Below are 26,084 nucleotides of genomic sequence, written 5' to 3' on the forward strand. Positions count from 1 at the left end.
GTGAGGCAGGGGACGGGGATGTGAGGGGCTGATCCAGTGAGAGTGGAGGTGAATGCTGCAGGTGCACATGGTGCTGTGGAATGTCAATTGGATGATTGATGCTGGGGAATGAGAAGGACAGGTTAGAATTCGGGGGATGATGACCTCTGGTGGCGAACAGTTGAATTGTGGAGTGGGGATGACACAGTTATAATGGTCTGTCTGTCTTCCTTTGGGAATTGCTTTTTTCTCACCATTATGATAGCAATATACTACTTCCTGCAGTACAATACTGTCCAAATAATGCTTAAGAGGGTGTAGTAACACAGTCTGTTCCAACACTGCTTTTATACAGACAGAGGGTTTGTAAGTAATCAACAAAAGTTCACATCATTTTAATACTCAGCAACACACACACACACTATATATATATATATATATATATATATACACACACACACATCAATCGATATATAGATAATATATACAGATCAATAGATATTTATGTTTCTGACATAAAGTAGTTGGCTCACGCATAAGCCAGTTAAAACAAATTAGGAAAAAGTAGACTATAAGCTTCAGAGGAAGAATGAGAGAAATGCATTACTGCAATGGGGAGACATAATTAATCAAACATAAATTAACAGTAGCATTCAAGCTTTTGGTGTACAGTCTACAAACAGAAATAGCTACACACTATTTAATAGTGTGTACCTCACATTCTCATGTCATTTGTTTAATCCACAGTAGGTGGCAGTTGTAAGCAGCAACAGTAGGCTATTACTGTCACTTTTTCATAAGCAAAGCAATTATTATATTTAAAAAGAGGCACACAATCAACAAACCAAACAGTCCCATGAGAACAGAAGAACCTTTCTATGTTTTGTATTCATTGTTTGTATCACATCACAAAAGGGAAGCCGTTTGGAGCAGTGGTTAAGGGCTGTGGACTTTAAAGGGATTCAAATTCCAGCCAATGGTGTCGTTTGCTTCAGCAAGGTATTCTGCCTAGATTGCGCTAGTAGAAAAATCTATCAAAATGTAAATGGATAACCATATAATTAACTTTAGATAAAAACATTAAACAACATATTAGCTGTCATAAATCTGCTGTATCTGATTAAGCCTGACTGACACCTCTTTGATTCATGTTCTGTGATTTGATTTGTGCTTGGGAAAATGTAATCCCTACATTTGGAGATCTGGGAGTTTCTGACAGACAGACATAGATCCTGTTATTTTTTGGACCAAGTGAGACAAAGTGCACAAGGATGTGACCTTACTGTTGCACTCACCATCACACAAGAGCAAGCACACAAACAGCACATTTTAGCAAACTAATCTGACAACACACACACAGCAAAAAGGGAAACATAGCTGACAAAGCAACTTCATTTTGCTTTGAATGATTGGTTGATAGATTGAAACAGTGTGCCAGACGGTCAGAGCTGGACCAAATAATGGTCAGGATGTGACTGATCAACAGTGATTCTACAGACAATAATAAAACGCAATAAGCAATGTTAATATATAGCCTAAAAACATATTATAATTGTGAGAGTTTTCAATTTTTCCATCTGGGTACAAAAGAAGATAATAGTGCCATCCTTTGATTTCTCTCAATGTGTAAGGCAGGTGGGTGGGGAGAGTTAAGTTTTTTGTTAACTGGATGAGACCTGGCGTCTTTTATCCCGCCCCCTCACTCTGTTTTTTACGGTTAATCTTTTGCAAATCTAATTCCAGAAAGGGCTGTTGTTGTTGTTTGCCAAGGCCTCTGTTTCCATAAGAGAGATTTAAAAGTCAAACGTGTGCGTTGTGCGAGTCTGTGTGTGTGTGTGTCAGCTGATGAGCGGCTGGCTGCATGGCTAATCCCATGCAAATCGCCCAGAGCCTCAGCACAGCACACAGGGCAGCCCGCACGGCACGCTAGCTGTCTCTTTCACTGTGACCGCTCTCTCCCTCTCTCCGTCTCTCCCTCACTCTCTCTCTCTGACTGCTCCCTCCCTCTCAATCTCTGTGACGGATCTCTCTATCCTCTTACTGACCACTCCCTCCCAATCTCTTCCTCTCCCTGTGACCGTTCTCTAGTTTATTATATCTATCCATTACCAAAATAAAATACATCTGGTATAATAGATAAATAAAGTGCATTGCAATGATCTGCTTTGTGGTCAAATTTATAGCAGCTGTGCTATAAAGCAGAAAACAGTATTATCCAAAAGTATGGCATGTCCTAAACCCAATAAAGGGAGGTTATTAAGGGTCCTTCTTTGTCACCTGATGTTTCTTGGATTCATAATAATAACAATAAAAGTAATTTCTCTGGTAAATGTCTGATGTGAAACCAGTTTATCAGTGTTGAATGTCTGTATGGATATTACACAGTGAAAAACTGAAGAATTTGCCTGCCTGCAAAGGTTATGCAAAGTAAGGTACAGACAGTAGAATAAAGGTCAAAATCACATTCTTCTATTTAAATGACATTGTATGGTTTAAAGTACAATGCAAGCATAACAATGAAATCGCACATTATGTTGCCTGCCGTAATTGGTGGCACAATTACAATGTGCAAACTAACAACAAACAAAGTCTTTCTGGCATCCTAACACAGTCGTTCATGCTACCTGTGGCTTCCATAGCAGCATGTATACAGTTTACATTTGAAAAGCTGAAAGGTGCAAATCTAGCAAGGGGGTGAAGAATTAATTTTTACATTGAATCAATTAGAATCCCTGGCTCTGGGGCTGATGATACAGCATCTGGATTTCAATTGGATGGGATACGTCTCCGAATACGACAGCAGAGTGCTTTATTGTGAATGGGGCTTAGAGGGTTGGTCTGCGATTCTAAGCTTGGATTTCACCTTGGTTTCAAATGGCTGCTTTCGCTTTGCCTTCGCTCAAAACAAATTCCATAGTCATTTCCCTAGAGAAAAGCAGAGAGAAACAGGGATTTTGCATACAGTTAGAGCTCGCTATGACCGAGCTGCAGACACAGTACACTGAACAGTCACTGTGCACCTTACAATAACACCAGGAAGCCTGGCGACAAAGACACAGCACCTGTGGAAGTTCGCTCTTTGGGGAAAAAGTACAATCACTAGCAGTTTCTCCCCATTACCGAGAAAGGACGGGTTAGTCAAAGCCGAGAATGTATATGTTATTTTTCTAAGATTCATCGCTGTACTGTCCCTACGGGGAAAGCATAGCGTTGTCAGATCTTGACTGTCCCCAGTGTGAACAAACTAGGATTCACATCAAAGGAGGCCTGGTTTGAATTAGGGAACATAGTTGTATTAGCATATGTGCAATACTTTAAATCTTGTTAACTATACTATCACAAAAACTGTTTCTGCTTTGGAGGGACAGTGAATTAGAGATGAAAAGATCTCAAAGACTTGGATGAAAATGACTTTCACATGTTCACATTGTATAGTGGCTGGTGTAATAATACTTGTTCATTAATACACTTTATTCATATATTGGTTAATAAAATGCACTGTCGTCTTCGTGCATTCCCTTACTTTATAGTAACAGCAGTTCAGTAACACACTGCATTATAATCTTAGTTCATTTGCATTTTATTAAACCTAAATTCATTACTACACCTTCTTCAGGGCTGAGCCGAGCCAAGCTTTGTCCAAACAGTAGCAGCAAACTGCTCTATGCAAACCTGTCTCTTCATGCTCCCTGAACGGCAGACACGCCCTGCCTGGTGAGTGTGTGCGAAGAGAAAAGGAGAGGTGTTTTATAACAACAGCAAGGGGAAGGGAACGCTGGCCTTTTCATGTCTTTCACAGACTGATCCCTATATTGATTTTGCTGACAATGCCAATTTGACTGTGGGGCTCCCAGTCTGGGGAGATTCAATACAGTGTGGTGTCGGAACCTCACAAAGCACTGGCAACGGCCCAGCTTCCCGTGTCCAGTTGTGTGCACACGCAAGAGCACTCGTGTGTGTGTGTGTGTGTGCGTGTCAGAACTGTGCATTAGATCCAGCTATCATAGCCATTCCCTTTTAAAAGGCTATCTAAAAGTTTTATCTTGGTAGGATTAGTAGCAGTAGGCTACGCTGTTAATTTTGAAACTCCTGTCCTGAGTATGTAAAAACTGAGATCAAAAACGCCTTTTCACTAGTAGACTTTCTTTTTCTTTAATGATATCTTAAACATTTTTAATTAGAAAAAACACTTAGCACTTTCCAACAAAAACTGCAATGGTACAAAATGGACCCATTTGGTTTGGAAAGTTACATTTGTTTGTTGTTTTTTAAACTGTTGTAGTTTTGATCATGTTTCCAGGAGCTTTTTGCAAACATTTTGTGCGAGTAGATAAGTTGTAAGAGTTATAGCAGGGGTTTTCAAACCGGTCCTAGAGTACCCCCTGCCCTGCTGGTTTTTGTTCCAAGCTAGGTCTTAATTACTTAATTGAATGGTATATTGCTTTGTTAGGACACTTAAGGATTCAATTAAGCAATTAAGACCTCAGTTGGCACAAAAACCAGCAGGGCAGGGGGTACTCCAGGACCGGTTTGAAAACCACTGAGTTATAGTATCTCTAATACATATTGTAACAACTGTAAGTCACCCTGGATAAGGGCATCTGCAAATAAATATAATAATAATAATAATAATAATAATAATAATAATAATAATATTATTATTATTAACTCATTTCTCATTGGTAAACTTTTACCAGCTTTGGAAGTTCAGGCACTGATGCCATTTGTCTTTTTAGTCAGCTATGTTTCACCAAAGACAAATATTATTTTATTTTATTGAGTGGTATTCCTAAGAAGAGAGTTCCAACTGTTCATTTGTTGTTTTTTCTTTCTCTCTTTCCCCTAGATGCACGGTTCTCTAGGCAGTCTTGTGTGGATTTGCCTAATGTGATCTCTGTCACTGGATTGTGTTTTGCATGGGCTGTGTCCAGAGCCACAGACTGCACTGTTTAATTCGCACTTACAATGGGATGCAGTTACTTACTAAGGGAGTTCTATGCATCTTAAGACACTGCTCAGCCATCAATCTATCAGTCTAAAACATTATATATATGTATATGCACACACTCAACTTTGAAACGAGAAGATGAGTGGATACCAATCACAGTGGTGTGACTCAAAAACACAAGCACATTGCACCAAGAGTTGTGGGGGTCTGCAACAAACTCCCCAGCTGTGATGCAGCAGCAGCTTCCTAGGCAACCAACAATAAAGGATATGGAGACTGATCAACTGCTAAACCCCAAACAAGAATAACAATATCCACAAAACGTCTCCCCTAACTCTCACTCTATAGTACATCTGTTACAGTGCTGTGTCACTTGGGTGCTGCACTGTAATCCTCCAACTTGTTTGCTGCATTGTGCTCATACACAATCTTGCACTGTTGCTAACTAGCAACACAAACAAGTTGGAAATTAAGTAACAGGAAGAATTAAAACACAGACTGTATAAAATAATTTCAAAATAATAATACACTGTGCATGAGCAAAGTTTTGAAATACTAACACCCGTCCTCTTGGGTGCATAAAACTAACACCTGCCTACTCTGCCAGGCCCCACCAACACACAATCTCAGAACCTGACACTATTACTTCCCTTATCCAAGCCCCCAAATGAGCAGCGAAAGAGTGAGAGTGCAGAATGGGGAATGTCATGGCACAGCAGAGAGCTGTGCCCGTCATGCAAGGGACTAGTCAAATGAGCCAGAGATCCCAGGGCCCCGGCGTAGGGAAATGACAGGGCTACAGGATTGCCGTTGGTTTGCTTAGCAGTGAAATGCTCCTGGTCAATCAGAGGTCAGCTGTAATCAAGGTAGTGACAGCCATTGATAACACTGGCTGAGCCTCACATGTGGGGGGGAGGTGGTAGCCAGGGAGGGCTACCCCTGAGAGCATGTTCACAAGCTGAGTGAAAGTGTCTCAAAGCACAGATGGATTTCACAAGAGAGGCTGGCTGATATAACAAAATAACACAAACACCCATTTCCTTATTGCTTTTTTAACTCAAAGTTATAAAGGGCCTTTTCATGTTGGACTACCTCAAAGAGATTTAGAGCAAATGGAGAAGGAGCCACGGTTGCTACTCTAGTACCTGTATATATGCTGTACTGAAGAGGCACACACAAGTGCAAATTCAAGTGAGGGGCGTCAAGAAGTGCAAACCCGACATTGCCTCCTGATTTCAATGATCTTCACTTCACTGTCCCTGAGCTCTACAGGTTAAAAGCACCACTGACTTCTTGGATATATAAAATTGTAGTGAAAAATATACACCACCTTCATCTGTCAATCCTATTTCGGTAGTTCCTTTAGCTCCTTTTTTCATAACTATTGTTAATTAAACTACACTTACATATCAATAATTTTTTTCAGGGTTTGCGACACAGCCCTGTCTTAACTCTGATGTTCAACCAACAGGAATCTTTACTGATTTATTTATGAATCTCTCGATATGTCTCTGGTTACATAAGAGAGTTTCAAACACCTAAAATGTAATAATGCAGCAATACAGAAAATAAATATAGGTAGAGAGAAAAAGAAAGCACAGACTCGGTTGTTAAAGAGAACTAAATTAAAATCAACTTGCCGGGCAAAGAAAATGGAGCCGGAGAAGAATGAACAAAAGAGAAAGACATGAAAAGGGATAAAAGACAGTTAAAAGACGGTTTCTTAAACAGTTCCAGTAGTGCAGACACTAAATGCTGGGATTTTACTATTCTAATACTGATCTGAATAGCCTTTTATCTGTGTGTGTGTGTGTGTGTGCTTCATACGACAATCCAGGGGGCAGAGAGAAAAGAAAAGATTGATTTTAATAGCAGTCAACAAGCCAAGCCAGGCTGCCTGCCTCTGTCTGCTCCTCTCAGCCAGCTAACCCTTCCCCAGAAGATGCCCATAGCTGATTTGCATGAGGGGGATGCTGTAATTGACAGACCAGATTTGCACAAGCTGGGGTCATGCAAATGAACGGGAGACTGTTAAAGCTGAAGATGTAGGAGAATACACAGACAGGTGTCTCCACTCATTGGTCCAGTGGAGATGTTAGGGAAATTTTCTGCTTTGATTTAGATTTTTCCTATTTTTTTTTTTAATTGTGTGTGTGGGTGTGGGGGGGGGTGGATAAGGTAAGATGACACCCTTCTCTTCCCAGATGCAAACCAAAACAGACATCCAACAGAACATTTACACTGTCAGTTCTACAGGCAGCCACAGACTAGGGTCCGCTTGTGTGCAGACTAACAGGTTTAGTTAGACAGCAAGGGCTAGTGGGGGACACTCAGGTTTGGTGTGAGAGAGTGACTGACAGAAAAAAACATAGAGATTCGGCCTACGCTCATACTGCAAAATCAAAATCCTCCTTGGATTTGTCTGAAAGAGACAGAGCAAAAAAAGGAGTGGAAAAGAGATACAAAGAGTGAAAGAGAGAGACGGCAAGAAAGTAGAAAGATTTGGATGCTAGGCTGTTACAATTCACCCTTAATTTGAGGGGTGTTGAGAGAGTGAACAATGCCACGATCTTTCCTGGTGAAGAAGAAGCAGGGGCTGGCAGGGGGCTGGAGATGGAACGATCCAGTGGAACAACCCTCTGGAGAGACAGAGAGAGGGAGAGAGGAAGCCACAGGTGAGAGGAGGAGGCTTAGAGACCAAATTCGTGCCAAACTTCTTGCAATTTCTTGGTCCTACTGTATCATCTGTCCTGAAATGTGTGCCTTTTGTAAGCCATCCTGGGCAAGGGTGTCTGCTGAGAATTAAATACTAATAGCCTCCCCGCTTTATTACTGCAATTCTTTTTATGCAAGCCTTTTTCAGTCTGTGTGACTTTTGCTCAAAAAATTTTTTGTGGATGGACTATTTTTTCCACACTAAAACAAATTACTTATCTGAACTTTTTACATGAAATTATTTCCGTTTTTAACGCAAGTGTTAATTATGTAGAATAGTCTGAAATAAAATAGTACACCATAGTGAAATTATTGATAGGACAAAACTGAATGCTAGGAGCACACAAGTCATAAATAATCGATAGCAACAAAAATAAATAAAATCCTAATCGTTATTATGTGAGGTATATAAAGATCAAGAAAATTAAATATACAGCTCTGGAAACAATTAAGAGACCACTGCAATTTTTTCTTCAATCAGCATCTCTACATGTATGGCAGCCATTCCATTCATATTGTTATTTGGAATTTGGGAGAAATGTTGTCAGTAGTTTATAGTATAAAACAAAAATGTTCATTTTACCCAACACATACCTATAAATAGTAAAACCAGAGCTGTATGTAGATCAACAATACATTGATATCCTAAAGCTATAATATGTAATTCAATGCAATGTAGTGCCTACGTAAAATTTTGGAGGGTCACTCACACCGACCATAAATTATACAAGCTGTTCCACGGGAGGGGGGGGGCAAGTTATTAAGTTAGTTAGTAGCTAGTTTCTGATATGTTGAGGTTTCTTTCTTTCTTTTTGAAATGGATCATTCTTCATTTTTTTTGTTTAAAAAATGTTGTTCTGTTGAAACGAAAAACTAAAGGGTTTGAGAAAGGATGCCTCTGATTACTAAACTAATCAAGACAAACTCTTAGGGAGGATTTCAATATCAAGTTTCACACACCTGCTAAAAGTAAACAACATTTTACTGTAGATAACTGACAGTTAAATAATGAAATCTGCTATTAAGTACATGTTTGTAACTTTTGATTAGTATCAAAATTGTATATGTAATATGACACCACATTTAGCAGTGCATACGAGTTAAAATAAATAAAAATAAATAAAAACAGCATTCAATTGACACTTTCGGTTCTCATAACAAGTTGGTTGGGCAACAAATAATGTTTAGCAAACATAACACAGAGACAGTCGGGCACAGATATGGAACATACTGTGATGTTATTTTAACCAAAGTACTCCTTTTATAAATTTCATTTGAATTGAGAGAAAACTATAGTGCCCTTAACAATATATTTCTGAGAGTAAAGACAGATTTAACATAATTCTTCCCCCTGCTAAGTTTTTACAGTTCGGGTATTGAATACAGTACTACTAAATACCTGCCTAACCTGCATACACCAGCAGCCCTGCAGACGTCACAAGACCAGCACTATGCCTGCGTTCTTGTAGCGCACATTTTCGCAGCTGTGCGCAGATCTGCAGAATTAGCAGCGCAGATCTGCACAAAACTGTGGAAAACTGCGCTACACCAAGGCGACCTATATTCAGAGGCTAGAACCTGTTAAACCAGTATAAACGCCATCCTACTGCTAAGTGGAATCAGTTTGTAGTTCATTTAAGCACAAGCGCATTGCGATTGCAATAACCTCAATACAGCTGGACAGACATCTGCATGTGAACTCATTTAAAAAAGAATCAAGACGATATGTGTGAACCTGCTTGCAGCACGGCTCATTTCATCTCCTGGACATTATATTTCAGAAGCGTTACATTTCACAATGACTTTTCCTAGTCCTTCGAATGTAAAGTATGAATTGCATGCTGTGTCGGTGGAGTTAATTCCTGTACAGCATAGCGGTTGCATATATAATGTCTGAGAAGAAAGCAGCATCTATTTAAAACGAAGTCGCTACCGAGTACAGTGTTGTAGTTTTTCAGGTCAAGGTTTTAATTTAATAGCAGCCCTACTGGAGAGACTATTTACAACTGACGGTATTGGGCAGACTGGGCACTACATGGCAAAGTGTCACTGTAAATTGATGTCGCTATAGGCTATGTTTTGCTACTATTAAAACTCGTTAACAGTTACTCTTAACGGTAGACACTATATGACAATTTTACAAGTTAACAATGCGCACAAGACAGAGAAGACCGTTTTTGGCAGATCACCGGAGACACCAGCTGCGCGTCCATTAGGCAACACTGATCTCCACCCGCGTTTCTCCAGTCATGTAAAATACTGAATTGTGTTTCACTTCTTGTTATGAAGGCGTTAGGATAGTAGTGATGACGCACTGTTTTGACTATGATCAGTGCAGTTGTAATCAGTGATTTTTTTAATTATTTTTTTTACTGATGTGTACATGATAGATCAAACCCTTATTTCTGACACTGGCAATAAAGCCTTCCCCTTTTCCATTCCTTGCAGACAGCTCGGCGGGTCCCAGCCCCTCCGAGATGCCACAGGCACCTGTGCCCCACCCCATGCCCCCTCTACGGGAGCCAGCGTGGCAAGAGACCTCCGGGCAGCCCAGGCTGGACTGGCACCGGCACACCCCCAGCTTGCCGCCACTGCAGCCCCCCCAGGCCAGCCTGAGCCCCTACAGTGCCAACATCGTGCCAACGGTCCCCCGAGCCAAGGTGAGGAGGCAGTTGTAATGAAACATAATAACCCCCCAATAAAACCAGCGACAGTAAAAGTTAACAAACAATAAGAGAACATCTACTGCCTTAAGAGACAGTTTCATACCTGCATTACTAGGTTTATTAAATGTGTATGTATTTGTGTACTTTCCACGGCCAGTCACAATGGCTGCAATAAGGAAATACAAGGCATTGTAACATTTCGATTCACAGCAGTGTAATAAGTACTAAAACTGTTGTGTGCATACAAGCGGCCCTTCCTATGTGTAGAAGAAGACTCCATGTATACACACCATATAAATATTACATGATAGAATCTGCAGAATACTATTACAGGGGTCGGAGCGCACGGGCTAACATGTTTACTCTACCCTCCTCTCCCTCTCTCTCAGGGCCGTGGCGCACACTCGCAGGGCGACTACCTGTGCCTGGTGTGTAACAAGGTGTTCCCGCTCCAGCGCATGCTCACGCGCCACCTCAAGTGCCACAGCATGGTGAAGAAGCACGTGTGCCGCTACTGCGCCAAGGGCTTCAATGACACCTTCGACCTCAAGAGGCACATGCGCACGCACACAGGTTAGCACACGCCAGCCTCGCCTCCCAGCATGCTCTGCTTCCAGCCCGGCTTTACTCAAATGTTTGGGACACCTAGGAAATGTAGAGCAAACAATATATTGATAAAAAATAAAGCACGTATATTAGATAGACTGACTGTCTTTCCCTCCCACCTTGTTTGTCTGCATCTTCAGGTCCTACGAACTGTGCCTCTCTCGGGTTTCTATCCACATCACTCTGATCCATGTACTTCTCTCTCCTCCTCTTTCGTTCTCGCGTATGTCTGTCCCGCTCTGATCCAACCGGTGCGCTGACCTCTCCTCCTCCCCTCTCCCAGGCATCCGTCCGTACCGCTGCGAGCTGTGCGAGAAGGCCTTCACGCAGCGCTGCTCGCTCGAGTCCCACCTGAAGAAAATCCACGGGGTGCGGCAGCAGTACGCCTACCGTGAGCGCCGCTCCAAGATCTTCGTGTGCGAGGACTGCGGCTTCACTTCCACCCACGGCGACGAGTACTACCTGCACATCCGCGAACGGCACCCCGGCAGCCCCGCCCTGCGCCGCTACTACCGCAAGCACGGCCACACGGGTGCCGCTGGGCACAAACTGGGCGCTGTGGTGCTGTACCCCGGTGCCGGCTACTACCTGTGAGGCGGGAAGAGTTTGGCTCACTCCCCGTCTCCCCTTCTCTCCGTCTGTCTCGCCTAGTTAAAGTGCAAGGAGGGCCTGAAAGTTTGTGAGAGATGATGGGTTTGCAAATAAGGGTGCCTAAAGTGGCAACCAACACAGACTGCCATTTAAGACAAGAGGAAATACACAAGTGATTAACTTCTTGACCAAGAAGGCTGAGAAGAAAAATCGTTTTTTGATTGCCAACTGAATCTGCAGCAATGGACTGACCGTAGCTGTTAAGGACAGCTGGACGGTGGACAGCTTGGCTGACTGATTCTGAGGCTGCCGTCACTGCGATGTCTGATCTGACTGAAAACTTGTCTCAATCCGCACCGCCTACCTGGCAGAATGCCTCTCTATGGTGGCCTTTATGATGGATCATGTACTTGCAAGTTCTATTATAGATTATTATTATTATTATTATTATTATTATCTATTTGTAAGGTCTAATAGAAGTCACTGCCCGAGCTCAGTCTCCCCTCATGAGCAACACAGACTTCAAATTAAACATGCTCTGCTACTGTTGCAAACTTGTAAATACAGTCCCATCTCACTTCCCTGACAGAGTTTAACATTACATTTTACAATTCTGTAAAAACCAAACAACCACAACCAATGGTAGAAAATAAAAAGACTGGTTTACTTTACTTTTGTCAACATTTCCCCACATATTTCCCTCTCTAGCACAGGACGTGCTCCATGAATACAACTCCATGTCTGTTGAAAGAGGGGTGCACGCTGATAAAATTATCAGGGGGAGAAGAAAAAACGAAACTGCTTATGTGGAGGTTTTTTTTTCTTTTTTAATTTGTCAATAAAAAAATAAGCCAACACAACATGAATAATAAAAATATCCCCTAAAAAAACAAACATCTGGATTTTCATCTGAAGTCAGAATATACCTCCTCTCCACGGCGTTCACTTAACATCGGCTGCCACATACTTTACACATTAGTCTACCTCTCTCTCCCTGGCATTTGTTTTCATGCTGGCTTCATAGCCTATGATACGCTAACAATGCCAAAGGGCAAGGTGATGAATAGACTCCCTGTCGACGATAGCACTGGGCTTCTGCTCTTCACTCAGTCCAGCGGTGGCCACAGTGGGGCGCTGTGCACACATAGTACAGCCTCATCGCATCCTGAAACACAAGGGCACATGCTGGTTTTAATTTCTCTGCTAGCAACCTAAAAGGCGAGTGAGTAAAACTAAGTGCGCTGATGAAAATCTCAGAAGGTCTTTTTTCTCTCTCATTCCTCCAGTTCTAAAACACCGGTTTTGGTTTCCTATTGACTGTAGAACTGGGGTCACGATTCTGTTGACTATTCTACGGCGATTCACAGTCTAGGTCCTTTTCTGTTTATGCGATTTGTACAATGTGCATTGCTAGCTGTAGCTTCAGTTCAGTAATTGAAAAATGTGCTCCATCACTCAAGAGAGCTAAAGCACTAGCATACCTCAGCCTTCATACTGTGGGACTGGAAGAACACTGCCTCCTTGTGGCCACACCTGAAAGAGAAAAACAAATTACAAATTCGTGTCAGTAATACCCTGCATGAATTCTATAGATAGATTAACACCCATGAATCAGACATCAGACAACAGACAACCCGGAGAGGAAATGTTTTTTATATATATATTTATATATATATCATACTTCCTTAAAGGTCAATGTAGTCATCCAGTACTATCCACAAGTTTGGAATTTTCAGACCTGGTCCTAATTTTGCCCTAGCTTGTCCTGTGAGTCTGTCCACTGGGAGCAGTAGTGTAGATGTGCATCAGTGACAGCTAATGATTCACAAATGTGTCCTACTGGTTAATTGTCTTGTCTCAAGTGCACCAATGGAAGAAATTAAATGAATTTTAATGCTCACAGTTAGGGGGTTGCATTTATCTTGTCTTGGCTTTGTAACCTGTATTTCAGTCCTCCAGCACTAAGAGGCCGATGTAGGCTCTTCTTAAAACCACATATGTATATTAACATTTTGTATTAAATTGGGAAATAATGTCTCATCTTTAATCCAAAAATGAATTCAAAGACATTCCACTGCCATTTTCCTTTGCATATAGCAGACTTTCTTGGGGTTGATTTTAGATTTAGTCAGTATCAAACTTCTAGGCATTAATTCTATGGAAAAGAGGGGGATAAGGACCTGTGACCAAGATTAGATAAGCTTAGTTCATTATAAAAGGATATTAAAAATAATCGATTTGATAGCCTTATTAAAACCTTTACAGCCAACCCCTGCTAGCACTACATGGCTTGGTGTCACTACTTTTCCCTTCACTCCAGGCAACACATACAGAGACAAAACTTAGTTTAGGCCTAATTGCAGTGCCATCTCATTGATCCTAAGATTAAAGAGTTTCTGAATTAAGAATTCTTGTCATCAGCAAAACACACAACTGTTATTTTCAAAGTCATTTTTATTTGCCTTTTTTTTTAATGATATGCACAGTCAATTAATTAAAATTGTATTTGCAAGCAATTAACACAGCTCTGTTTGCATCTGTTAACTTAACAAGGATGAACTTGAAGCAGGGTATTGCGTAAGTTTAAACATTGGCCACACTATATAATTAATGTATATGTGAATCAGTTTAACTCAAACTCATATAACTGGGGGTCTGACTGTAATAAATATTGTGTGACCAACTTTAATGCAACAAGTAGACTGAATCAAAAAGCACTGCACTTCACTCTGTGATGGGCAAAGCATAGAAATGGAGCCCAGGGCTGCCGTTTCTGGTGGACATGGTGGGGATATGCCGAGTACTCACTTAGGACAGGGGTGATCTTCAGTCCGGGGCAGCGTGGGGTCCTGGGACACGTCAGCGATGATCTGAGTCAGCTCACTGGTAGACAACACCAAGACTCACATGAACACAACACTGCTACACTGCCAAGTCCTAAAACAATCAAGCCTTCACCTGCTCAAATGTTGGGAAAATTTTTAAAACTGGGCTTGTCAGTACTGCGATGGGAAAAACCACATGGTCCACTATAGAAGTTATTAAAGTATTTGTGACACCTATCGAAGCAGGTTATAAAGTTGTCCATTAACAGCTCAAAACATGGGCAAACTGGCAACTGTGACCAAGAAGTACATCTTTTGTGAAATTAATTGGCTAAGAACTCAGAATGGGGCAAACATTTTGCATACTGCTCTGTGTGTAAAGTATAATGAAGTTATTTTATTCACTGTAACTGGCCTGGAATTAAAGGCACCAGCCTAAATAATACAGATAACACTTACTCGACTTCGTGGGTAATCTTGTTGACATAGATGCAGCTGTTATCTGCCTCCTGTTGGTAGTCACAGTTCCTGCACTGAGAGAGAGGCATTACAGACACTGTATGCAATAAGAGCCAAATAAACAAAGATTTTAAGATTAAAGGCTGGAATATGGCACAGTGATCGCAATAAAAACTATCTACATCTGTCAAAAATACATCACATTATTGTCACTGAGTTGATGCAGCAAAGTTGCTTATACTCACAGCGTACAACAATATCCTGTTCTCCTTGTCTTCTTTTGGATAAAGCATGTTGTTGCTAGAATACAAAAACACACCGGCGTTAAAGACACGATCCTCTGAGCAAAACTGCATGCCTTCAGCAAAAGGATGAATTCTCACTCCAGACAACTCAATTAAACTCAAGTTTGGAAATTGCATTGGGAATTGTAAACATTATGCCATTTATTTTCTTTCTTGCTTACCAATACACGTTAAAGTACTAGTACAGTACTATTCCTACTATAAGAAAAAGCATGGTGAACATCAGTATATGCGTCTGCCGATAGTAAACAGAAACGTAAAAACATGAGCTCCAAACTATTCCTGTGGCCAAACGTACCATTCCTGACAGAACCGGATGCCCACGAAGCCGGGTTCATACGTGGTGCCGTCCAAATCCATAGCGAGTTAAAACATAGATTTAAAAATGACAGTGAATACAACCCGCTCTCACTGCAGCGTTCAACACACACAGCCGCCACTCGTCACTGCGCAGGCGCGCACACATCGCTCGAAACACCGGCAATATTCTAAAGGCTACAAAAAGTGTTGGCGCCGCTCACTGGTGGAGGTCCGAATAGCTGGTGGCCGTTCTGTGTAGGAATAGGTTTGATCACGTTTTAAATCATTATAGTTCTTGATTTTTGTTCTTCATCATGAATATGACGGTGACAAACATTAAGGTTGTTCTGTTCCGTTTCTTAATTAGTTAATTTCTTATCCTCTGTTGACTCTGTGCTGTGGAAAGCTGAGGGGTATGCATAGAGGTGGCAGTTCCAGTGAGGTCAGCGGAGGGCAGCTGTGCAGTGAGAGGAGCCCGACTCTGCTCACCTTTTCGATAAGCAGTCAGTTTTCCTCTGTGTGGACTCCTGCTCTCAGTCCAGTCACATGCTCTTCCCACGTCTGAAGTTCAGCTCAAGGACTGATCCCAGCCTTCTTAAAGTCTTTCATCCACTTTGCAATATGTACTCTTTCCCTTATGTGACATTTTGCAGTTCCTTTTTGTCTAATTTTGGGCAACGAGGTGTGTGTTACAGGGACATTTTTGGGTGTCTTCCCCTGCTTTGTGTACAGTCCCACCCTTTGGACAGGCCCTGGAGTAAAGGGATCAGAATAGATGTGCCCTCCTCACCATCTCCACTGAAATCACTTCAGCCTAAAGGAAACGTTCATAGAAAACTCCTGGCCATGGTATCCAAGGAAACCAGATCAATTGATTGTAACTATATTTCTCGACACTCTCGTCTCGGTGGTGGCAAGTTTTACACATGAATGCTTTCAATTCTACCCCTCTTCACTTACTTCAGGAGAGCTTGATGCCACAGACCTTGGCAGAAGCCTTGAATGTGTTACAAGACACAGGCAAGAACACAGACTGGTATGAGAAAAACAGATAAAAAACAAATACCCTAAAACAGTGATTCCCAACCTCTGGGCCACGGCGAGGTAGTGCAGGTGGGCCGTGAAAATATTTAAGAAATAATGCTTTTAAATAGGAATTCACTTTTTGCGAATATATAAAAAATATATATATATATATATATATAATTAGTTCTGTCTTCGAAGGTTCAGAGGTTTTTACAAACCCTAGAACCCACGCAACAATCGCATCGTTCTTTTTTCTCATTAATATAAATTAGCTGTATTTGCATTACTACCCATACTACGTACCAATATTACTGAAATGCTGATATGTAGTATGGGTAGTATGCGACTTCGAATACTGCAAGTGACTTCAGATGTCTAAATTAAAACATCAGATTTGTATAAAGCCCTTTACAGTGGTGTATTGGGGGGGGTGTGCTCGGAGGAATTAAAAAAAGAAAAATTTTTAGGTCGGAAGTTTTTCGACTTCAAAATTACTCAGAATCGCGCATTTCAGGTGTCCAAATTTCAAAATGTTCTGGGTAAGTCAATAGCAAGTTAAATCAATAGCCTACCTATATATAAACCGTGTGCTTGTAAAAAAAAATTAAAACATGATACCTTATTTTATACTAACTGGGAATGTTTTATTTTGTTTGTAAGAATTAGCTGTAACAAAAAAAAATAAACAATTCTATACACATTACTAGTTAATGTGACGTCATCGACAAATTATGCAAATGTATCTAATTTATTTAAATTTACTTATTAAAAAATGTGTTTTTGAAATGATTGTGTGGGTAGTGGGCTTCAAAGGTTTATGATGTTGATCAAGTGGGCCTTGGGATGAAAAAGGTTGGGAAGCCCTGCCCTAAAAGACCAAAGTTACCTCCTTAACTTATACAGTTTTATGATGTTAAAAATGTAAACACTTCCAATTCATTCTACAAGCCCCAAATCAGAGAAATGTAGAAATGACTCACAATTTACTTTGCGAAGATCCTCTGCATCCCCTCCTGTTGTGCAGATCAATAATTAAGTTTTAACCTGGTTATATAAGGCACAGATTCTGCTTGCAGGTCTGAGTATTATATTACACATTCAAGAGAACCCTGCAGTTCCTTACACTGAGGGAATATTGCTGTGGCATTAACTGAGAACAATCTTCAGTTTTCTGTATTTTGCCTTCATGATTCAATAACGTTGCTTAAGGAACTGAAATACTGTCAGCCCACATCATTTCTAGCACAGCTGATTTGGGAACGGGAATAGCTGCAGGTTGAAAGGGGCAGATGAATACTGGAATAATAAATAAAGACAATTTGATTAAGGCTTTTTGCAAAATTTATTTTTTAGATAAATTTGTTGTACAGTAAACAAGAATATAGCTGACAATAGCTCATTACAATACAATGAATATTAAAACAATACAACAAGACTAATAATCAATATGTACTTACATGTTAACACAGACAGGCTCCTTCCACATTCAAAGGAACAGTTTGGCAAGCTCTCTGCAGTTCTACAACCCCCCACAGGGAGGCGCAACAAGCCTGTCTGATTTGGAGTTTTTATTTGACTGCTTTAATAAAAGTCTGCTTGTCCTCTAGTTGATTAGAGTTTCAGTTAATTTTAAATAATTGATTTTATTCACCACACTACCTTGTACGTGCTTTGGAAATTAGCCCAAGAGGAAGTGGCAGAGGGAGTATTTCAGAGCTGCACAGCAACGAACAACGGACTCCAGTTAGAATAGAATTTCAGCAAGTTAGAATGACGAGTAGAAACAAGGAACCACACAGAAGGACATTTAAAATATACGCAGCACACACAGAGACACACAAAGTCAGAGGAAAAGAAAAAGAAAAAAGGATGCAGACATGAAGGACTCCAAGCAAAAGAGCAGTGTGTACGTTTTCAGTCCTAGCAGCTGATTTGGCTTAATTGATCTTTACCGAATCCAAAGATTAAAAGAAATAACAAGAAGAACATTAGAAATGGACTGAAGCACACTCACTATTTAAAGTTTTAACTGGCTGATTCAGTATTTTTCAATTCAAGAGGAAATGTGGTGTAAGTTCTGGCATTAGTCACTGGTAAATGTATTTATCTATTTTTAGCTAGCATGCTTGAGATTAACCAGTTTTTAAAAATGTATTAATCTTTAGAGTATTGAATCCTTGATATTTTATTATTTTTGCCTTTAAAAGGTTTAAATAGGACATTTTTCAATCTTCTAAATGTATTTTTTCTAAATACTTAAATACTTAATAAAAATACATAGATATCTCTCAATCCTCTGCTCTTTGCACAAATGTTGAGTTATCATAGCCTATTCTCTTACACACTTCCCCCACCCCAAACACACTTCACTCACCTTGCATTGATTGAGGGATTGTGAAGTCAGACTATAAGTATCCCTCTCTCATCGCAGTCTCCAATGTAGCAGACAATAAAGGACAGCATTTGAAAAAGAAAATCTTGCACTCCATAATGACCGAAAACCAGTAAAAGATGACAGGTGCCCAGAACAAGGCATCTGTGGGAAGGGTGGTTCAAGGGACACACATCATTAACACAGAAATGTTCACAAGACAAGTGCAGATTCTTTTCAGAATTTCTCATCCTAATCTCTGAATTGTGCAAATTCCTGCCAGAAGAACAAAGTATAATTACACAAAACAAACAAACAAGTACCAAGTCCAGTCGGAGATCTCTTAACCTGGATTCAAAACAGATTCAGGCTGGTTAACAGATTTGGGCTGGATATGGGTAAATGGGTTGATTTCAAGTTTGGTAACATTGTGGGGTATTGTTGGGGGGGGGGTAGTCTATGAGTCTATTCCTCCTTGAACACTCGGCAGTTCCTCTTTATCCTGGAAAAAGGCCCCAGGGAATCACAGAAGACGAAATCCCAAAGCACACGGACCCAAGAATCATGCTGGGGGAGGTTGTCATAATACTCTGGAGCCATCTTCTTCACCTGAGAGAGAGAGAGAGAGAGAGAGAGAGAGAGAGAGAGAGAGAGAGAGGAGGGGTTAGTGTGTATTCGTGAAGCACTGCACTGAGAAAGGGAAAAGAGAACTTCATAAATACGCTACACTAAAACGGAGAGAGAAGGGGGAATTCATACATATACCCTGCAAGTGAGAGAGGAAGAGAAAGATTGTTGAAATTGCTTAGTGTTCAGCATTTTGTTTGTTACCACGCATTTAACTGATACATTTTCTATTGACGTTATTCGTTTTTTACTGATTTAAACGCATTTATCATTTCCCTAAATACAGTTTTACCTGGTATGTATTTTGATGAAATGCCACCCCAGTACATGGCTTTGTATTGTGGCAAGCGGAGGCAATCTGTATATATATAGAAATCATTCCAGACAGTTTGGTCTATGGATATTGGGTCAAGATTGTCTCACATAAACTGGCAGTGTGGGCAAATTGTGTCTAATGTGGATCTAAATAAAACTCACACAGGAAAAACAAAAGAAATTAAGATTTGTAGAAAGTGCAACTCTCTATATGAATATCAGTGCCAATCAGTGTTTAGAATAATACAAAATAAAAAACAGGATAGTGAAGAGGATGCATTGTTTTACAAATACTGCAGGATTGAAGTGAGTGCCAACAACATATGGAAAGCAAGAGGCATGTAAAAATGAAAGAGTCTGAGATTAGGGATAATCAGTCCATAACTGCAGGCTTTAACAGGGCTTTAGTGAAAAAGAGGACCCAACTAGACTGTGTTAATGAGTTTGTGCAAACAGTTTGTTTTACTGGGCAACCACTGAAGTGTTCGGTGCTGAATATTCATTATACAATGCCATGCAGGCATTTAATCCTTCAAGGCAAATTTTGTGGTAGACTACGACCCGATCACGGGGTGCAGATAGACCGTTTTCAAAACTCGACTACATCCAAGGCCGGAGGCTCAACATGAGTGTGGATATACTCAGAAAAATATGTGAGCCTTTGCAAAACAGGATTTCCGGAAAAACATTTTTGATGTGACAATTGTTTCTGTGTAAAAAAACTTCAAAAACTAACTGTACCATGTACTGTACTCAAAACAATTTCAGGAGGACCCGAGTATTTAAACACATCAAAAGAGCAACTGTTGTACAAAGTTGCACATTTAAATCTTGTTCGTGAATACCGACAGAAGGATGCTGTAGGCCAGTTGATGGTACTTCTGGTGAGCACAACTATTTGTTGCTTAAATACAGAAATATAGAAACTATACAGAAATATTTAAACAATTGTATACAATGACATACTAAATGTATACTAAAAGTATATATGTATACATTTGTATAAAAGTATACTTTTAATGTATAATAAAAGTATATATGAACACATGTATCATTTTGCTATTTCTTAATTTTTTCCATTTTATTAATTTTACCCCGATTTCATGTCTGGAAGATAAACTTTGAAAAAATTCTGGATTCTGGAAAACATTATACAAACAGAAAATGCAGAGTAAGAAGGCTTAATGTACTTTAGTTTTAGTTAGTGATTGATCTTCATCTGGACTGGGCCATTCGCATGGTTACCTACAGCAGCCAGAGGACACAGATGGCTAGCTTAATAATATTGGCTAGCTTAAGCAAGCAGGTAAGACATGACCTCCCATGATCAACAGCTGCATCGGTTGTCTCTTTTACTGTGTATAATCACTTGGTGGAGCTGGAGTCCCACCCTACACCTGGGCACTTGGATTGCCATAGCGGAGAGACTGGACAGACTGGACTAACCACCTGTTTCTCTTGAAGTACATTGTGCAACAGTTACTCAATTTTCTTGCCATTTCCCTCTCTCTGTCAGTCTCTCCTCTCAAGTGCAGAACACACTTTCCTGGCAAGTCCCTCATGCCACTCTTTTGTATTTCCAACTTTTCACTCTATATCCGACTTCAAAAAGAAGCAAATCCAGCGGTTTTCCATTGCTGATTTAAAAAAGAAAAACGAAAAAGAAAAGGAGCTTTTTTCTAGCTTTTGTTGGGCATGGGAAAAGATAAAAGTAGTCAACCAATAAGACTTTCAACGAGAACATTAAACAGATCAGTCCCCCAGAATGACCCAAAAACCTCATGTGGATTAGTAAAGACAGGCCTAGAAGTAGCAGTAGTAGGAGGTTGACAAAATCAGGCTGTTTGTTGGTCTTTGGCAAAGGCTTACCTGAGGTAGGCGGCTCCCGGGGATGCTGGGAAAGTCGTGGTGCTCCATATGGTAGCCCACGTTGAAGGTGATCAAGTTGAGGGGGCCATAATAGGAGTAGGTCTCGTAGCCCTTCAGGTACATGTAGTGCTCTGCGATGAAGTGGCCTGAGATGGGGTGCAGGCCCATGCATAAGATGGAACCGGCCACCATGTAAACCAGGGGCTTGAGCCCCCACAGCTGGTAGATGATGAGGTCATAGATGAGCTGGACGAAGCCATTGAGCAGCTCCATGCGAGACAGCGGCTTGGGGTTGACGCAGAGGGGGCGCAAGGCATAGAACAAGGGCTGCAGGAAGAGCCAGATGACCTTGCGGAAGGGGGTGCAGAACAGGCGGGCTTCCAGCTCCGTGGGGATGTCCACATCCAGGCCATCGCCACCCAGGTAGCGGTGGTGGTCGACGTGGTACTTCTTGAAGCTGACTGAGTAGGGCAGGCCAATGGGCAGGTTGGCAAACATGCCAAACAGGCGATTCGACCGGGCGTCCTTGTTGCCGAAGGCCACGTTGTGCGAGATGTCGTGGATGGCCAGGGTGAGGGAGTGGTTGATGCAGCCCCCAAAGGCGTAGGCCCAGAACAGCACCCACTTCCAGGAGAGGTCCTGCACCAGATAGCAGGCCAGGAACTGGGTGAGCACCATGGCTGTCACGACCCACTTCAGATTGGGGTCTGGCCCCATCAGGGACTTGATCTCAGGGTGCTTGGCTAAGAGAGAGAGAGTGTGTGAGTCTTGGAGAGTGTGTGAGAGAGAGACAGATAGATAGGAAATGAGTTTCCGAGAGAACTTTATGTTCTCAAACAAGATGGAGGAGGGAAATATCACAAGACGGAGAAGGAGTGAGATCATGATTGCAAGGGAACTGTGTATTTTATTACACAGCAATTAAACACACCTCATACAAAAGAGTTGCAAAAGTACAGAAATCTGTGGGTGTGTACATTATATAAATACTAGCAGTAGTTTGAAGTGCTCTGGCACTGCTTCCACTGTAGTCATGCCAATGAAGAGAGGCAAAGGGTTACTTCTCTTTTGCTCATAACAGAGCATCTTGCATCAAAACAATACATCTTTACATGGAAGAAAGAGGCAGAACAGTGTGTACATGTAATCTGTTGAGCCAGGTTACACAGGACACAATCTCTAGGATAAATCTAGAAATGACTTGACGAGGTTCTGGGATATGATTACATGCTATAGTTAGTTGGTTACTTGGCTTTTGTTTATCGTCTTCCTTTTAATCATGTTTAAAAAAATAATAATGTCAACAAAAACTAGAACAAAGCGTTGAAAAAAACTGTGGGAATTGACATTGATCGACCTCGGAAGTGACCTTAATTTGCCCGTCCTTCCAAGCAAACGGTAAATACAATTGTAGTAAACACAGCAGTGTATCAATCTCTCATGACTGCTAGTAAAAGGAATTAGGTGTCAATTTTCCATTGCAACTGTTGCATATGAACACTAAATGCTTAATTGAGAGGCCTATAAAAACCACTATTGCTAAGAAAGGGTGGTAAACCTGTGACAAGTTATACATCTACAAGTATCACTTATGCATCATGTTTCATGTGCTTCCAAACAGGGAAAATATCTCAGTCACTCTGCACTTAATACTGCTCTCAAAAGGGAACACAGCAGGCTTTGGGAATGTTGGAAATGATATATGTCGTGAAAATTAAAGGCATACAGAAGACGTTTCCTAAAAATACAAATCACCTCAAGCCAGCGGAGAGCCTGTCTGACCTGCACCTTTAAGGAGCCCAAAACCGGCTGGACCTGTCAGACTGCTACCTATCCTGTTCAAATACCATCAAATTGGTGCTTTCATAAGCTAATGAGGTCCCGACAACTCGATATTCACTAGGGAATGGAAAAGACGTTCAATTTTGGTATAATACCAAAAGCTGTTTTTATTTCCTCAAATACGGGCCTCGGTTCACCTGTTCCCCAGGTGATGTAGTGACATTCAAGAAGCCGTCAAGCCGCATTCCTGAAGTGGCGTCTGGTGCCATTGGCAAATCCATTTCCAGGCTTTAAAACTGAACCCATTCAACGAAGTATATGATCACACTTATACCTAAATTAACTGTGTTTTGAAAATTAGGAAAAACGCATGCCGTTTCCTAACATCCTCACATGGTTTTGTTGTAGTTTTACAGTAACACCTGAGCTGTAGGTAAGTCAAACCCAAGTAAGAACAGGTTTAAATGACACCAAATAAAGATATGCCCTCTCTTTTACACCCCCAGATCCCACTTGCCATGTTGGTAAAGTATTTTCAACACGTTATAAAGGGTCATTCTCTGGGAGTGGAAACAACAAACTGAACTTTCACCGTAAGATCTGCGCGCCGTTCCTACACGTTTTCTGTAATCCCTTATACAAAACCATGGCCAGCATTGCTCGTCAGCTTGTGCCCAAGGACAGACTTCCACTTACCCAAAATTTCTTTCCTCCGGGTCGAGTGCGGCTGCTCCGTGTAGACCCACTCGAAGTCATCCCGTGTTATTTTGTTCCCCATTCTCCCCCCCCCCCAGCAAAGCAAATCACCGTCCCGTCACTCGAGCGATCCCGGAGTCAGAGACGCTCTAATCGGCCGCATGTGTCAGCGAGTGGCCGCTCCTCACAGCAGAGTATGGAAGTGAACGCCCTGCGGCACAGGTGCGCTGAACACGCCTTACTAGTCAAAGTCAACCGTCGCCTCCCCTGGACTTTCCAAAATTAAGCAGACCCACTGTCACCTCACAAGCACACACGACCCTGCAAATAGATAGATTTCCATGTAACGCGTTGTGGCACGCATACACAGACTGCTTAGTTAACGGGGCGGGGGGGGAGGGGAGGACAGGTGCGTGGTGCAGGTGTTTGTGTGTAAGAGGTGTGCACCTTGTGCTTCGTAAGCCAGCTAGAGATCATTCAAATCAATACTGGCAAATCGGGAGACAATTGGTTTATATTGACATTGCATCTAAAACCCCAAAACGAGGACCCCCTTATGAGTTGTCTTGTTGTAAAGTGGCTTGAGAGATCGGTAGACTTTAAACTGAATCCACACTAGTTCTCTGTATCCAATGTGTGTGTAGAATGTATATTATGTTTCTACCTAACACTACAATACAAAAAATGTAGATGGCGATTATGGAAACTATTGTCCTTTTGGGTTTTGTAATTAGAGAACTTGGCTGAAAAGAGCCACACAGTGAAGTCCATTCCTGGGTTCAGTGTGAATCGTGATTTCCACTATCCAGTCCAAATCTGGGTCCATGGGTACAGAACTGCAGTGCAAGAGCTATGTGGACGACTTTTACCATTTACACGGGGAAATTACCTTTATCGGCAGTGATTAATGTGTAACACGTACACACACCAAGTGCCTGGATCATGCCTGGGCATATCAGTGAAGTGTCACCAGGGGTCGCTCTGACATTAAGATACACGGTCAGGCATTTACTGCAGTACATTTTCTTTTACCCCAAATGCACAAACCAGCCCTGCGGTACTGCGTTATATTGACGAAACAAACAAAACGAACGAAGCTATTGCATGTATATTGGGGGAATTAAGTGGCAAACTATATAATGTAATCAATTTCAGACCAGTGCATAATCCAGGGCAATGCTCATGAATTGTAAATTATTAAGGATGCATTATATTTTGTGCTGAGCGGCGCGCAGAGCGTTAAAGTGGCTCTGAATCCCCGCATTTTCTCCGTGTTTTGCCAGAGTTGCGTTAGTCTTGGCATCATTCTCACAGCTCATGTTTTCCCAGTTGAGCAATATTAATGGGGAAAGAAGTAAGAGATTTGAATGAAAAAAAAGACCCTTGTGAATTCCACTAGAGGACAATCTCCGGTATACAGACGTTCTAGATATGCAGACAGATAGTTAGACAGACACAGATAAAATTAGATAGATTTGGAAATTAGTGTGCTTATTAAAACATGTTTTTCATACAGAACCGAGGTCGGTAGAAAGGGGGTTATGTAGTCGTATGGACTAGTGCATCAATTGCAAAATATAACTACAAAATCAATAATAATCGTTTAAATCAGGGGCTTTAGACTTCAAGTTTTAGGGGGGCTTTGAAACGGTGTCCAGGATCGGGGTGGGGGGTTGCTGACAGTGTTTTGCAGAGTTACTTCTTCATTATTGGATTCTTTTGTTGTATTATTTTTAGGGGGGCTGAGAGAAAATACAAGGGGCGACTGACGGTGTTTTGTCGGACTGTTTGACCTTTTCTTCATAATCGTAGTATTGTTAGGGGGGCTGAGAGAAGATACAGGGTGGCTGCAGCCCCCCTAAATAGGGTCTAGCGACGCCCATGGTTTAAATGTAAATAAGTTCAATTATAATAAAATACAAGGAGATGATATTGTGTTGTAAGTCCTTCACTGCAGCCTGTACTCTCGCTCCTGGTACCAGTGAACCCCTTTGTTTTCCCATC

At 41.3% G+C, this 26,084-nt stretch overlaps 3 protein-coding genes across 3 annotated transcripts; 1 reads left to right on the forward strand and 2 right to left on the reverse strand.

Annotated features, from left to right (window-relative positions):
* The first annotated feature begins 10,704 nt into the window (after window positions 1-10,704).
* On the forward strand, window positions 10,705-11,677 carry LOC136750561 (putative transcription factor Ovo-like 1). The gene is made up of 2 exons (XM_066705703.1): window positions 10,705-10,881; window positions 11,198-11,677. The coding sequence occupies exons 1-2, from the start codon at window positions 10,767-10,769 to the stop codon at window positions 11,506-11,508; spliced, it is 426 nt and encodes a 141-aa protein (XP_066561800.1). The 5' UTR covers window positions 10,705-10,766; the 3' UTR covers window positions 11,509-11,677.
* Window positions 11,678-12,304: 627 nt separating this feature from the next.
* Window positions 12,305-15,555, reverse strand: polr2i (RNA polymerase II subunit I). Its single transcript, XM_066704000.1, has 6 exons — window positions 15,393-15,555; window positions 15,035-15,089; window positions 14,790-14,863; window positions 14,314-14,388; window positions 12,987-13,038; window positions 12,305-12,670 (listed from the first exon to the last, which is right to left on the reverse strand). The coding sequence occupies exons 1-6, from the start codon at window positions 15,452-15,454 to the stop codon at window positions 12,608-12,610; spliced, it is 381 nt and encodes a 126-aa protein (XP_066560097.1). The 5' UTR covers window positions 15,455-15,555; the 3' UTR covers window positions 12,305-12,607.
* A 2,183-nt stretch (window positions 15,556-17,738) lies between these two features.
* On the reverse strand, window positions 17,739-24,466 carry LOC136749582 (sphingolipid delta(4)-desaturase/C4-monooxygenase DES2). The gene is made up of 3 exons (XM_066704001.1): window positions 24,081-24,466; window positions 21,603-22,345; window positions 17,739-19,400 (listed from the first exon to the last, which is right to left on the reverse strand). The coding sequence occupies exons 1-3, from the start codon at window positions 24,160-24,162 to the stop codon at window positions 19,257-19,259; spliced, it is 969 nt and encodes a 322-aa protein (XP_066560098.1). The 5' UTR covers window positions 24,163-24,466; the 3' UTR covers window positions 17,739-19,256.
* Window positions 24,467-26,084: the final 1,618 nt, after the last annotated feature.

Source organism: Amia ocellicauda, chromosome 5 (genome assembly GCF_036373705.1).
Source record: "Amia ocellicauda isolate fAmiCal2 chromosome 5, fAmiCal2.hap1, whole genome shotgun sequence".
In the NCBI taxonomy this organism is placed as follows: domain Eukaryota; kingdom Metazoa; phylum Chordata; class Actinopteri; order Amiiformes; family Amiidae; genus Amia; species Amia ocellicauda.

Excerpts from the sequence above, each read along its gene's own strand:
- LOC136750561 (XM_066705703.1), top strand. The coding sequence starts at position 10,767 with ATGCTCACGCGCCACCTCAAGTGCCACAGCATGGTGAAGAAGCACGTG. Across the intron at positions 10,882-11,197 it reads GCACATGCGCACGCACACAG|GCATCCGTCCGTACCGCTGC; the intron begins GTTAGCACACGC and ends CCCCTCTCCCAG.
- polr2i (XM_066704000.1), bottom strand. The coding sequence starts at position 15,454 with ATGGATTTGGACGGCACCACGTATGAACCCGGCTTCGTGGGCATCCGG. Across the intron at positions 14,864-15,034 it reads ACAGGATATTGTTGTACGCT|TGCAGGAACTGTGACTACCA; the intron begins GTGAGTATAAGC and ends CCTCTCTCTCAG. Across the intron at positions 13,039-14,313 it reads GAAGATCACCCCTGTCCTAA|GTGTGGCCACAAGGAGGCAG; the intron begins GTGAGTACTCGG and ends TTTCTCTTTCAG.
- LOC136749582 (XM_066704001.1), bottom strand. The coding sequence starts at position 24,162 with ATGGGGAACAAAATAACACGGGATGACTTCGAGTGGGTCTACACGGAG. Across the intron at positions 22,346-24,080 it reads CCGGAGGAAAGAAATTTTGG|CCAAGCACCCTGAGATCAAG; the intron begins GTAAGTGGAAGT and ends TCTCTCTCTTAG. Across the intron at positions 19,401-21,602 it reads CCGGGAGCCGCCTACCTCAG|GTGAAGAAGATGGCTCCAGA; the intron begins GTAAGCCTTTGC and ends TCTCTCTCTCAG.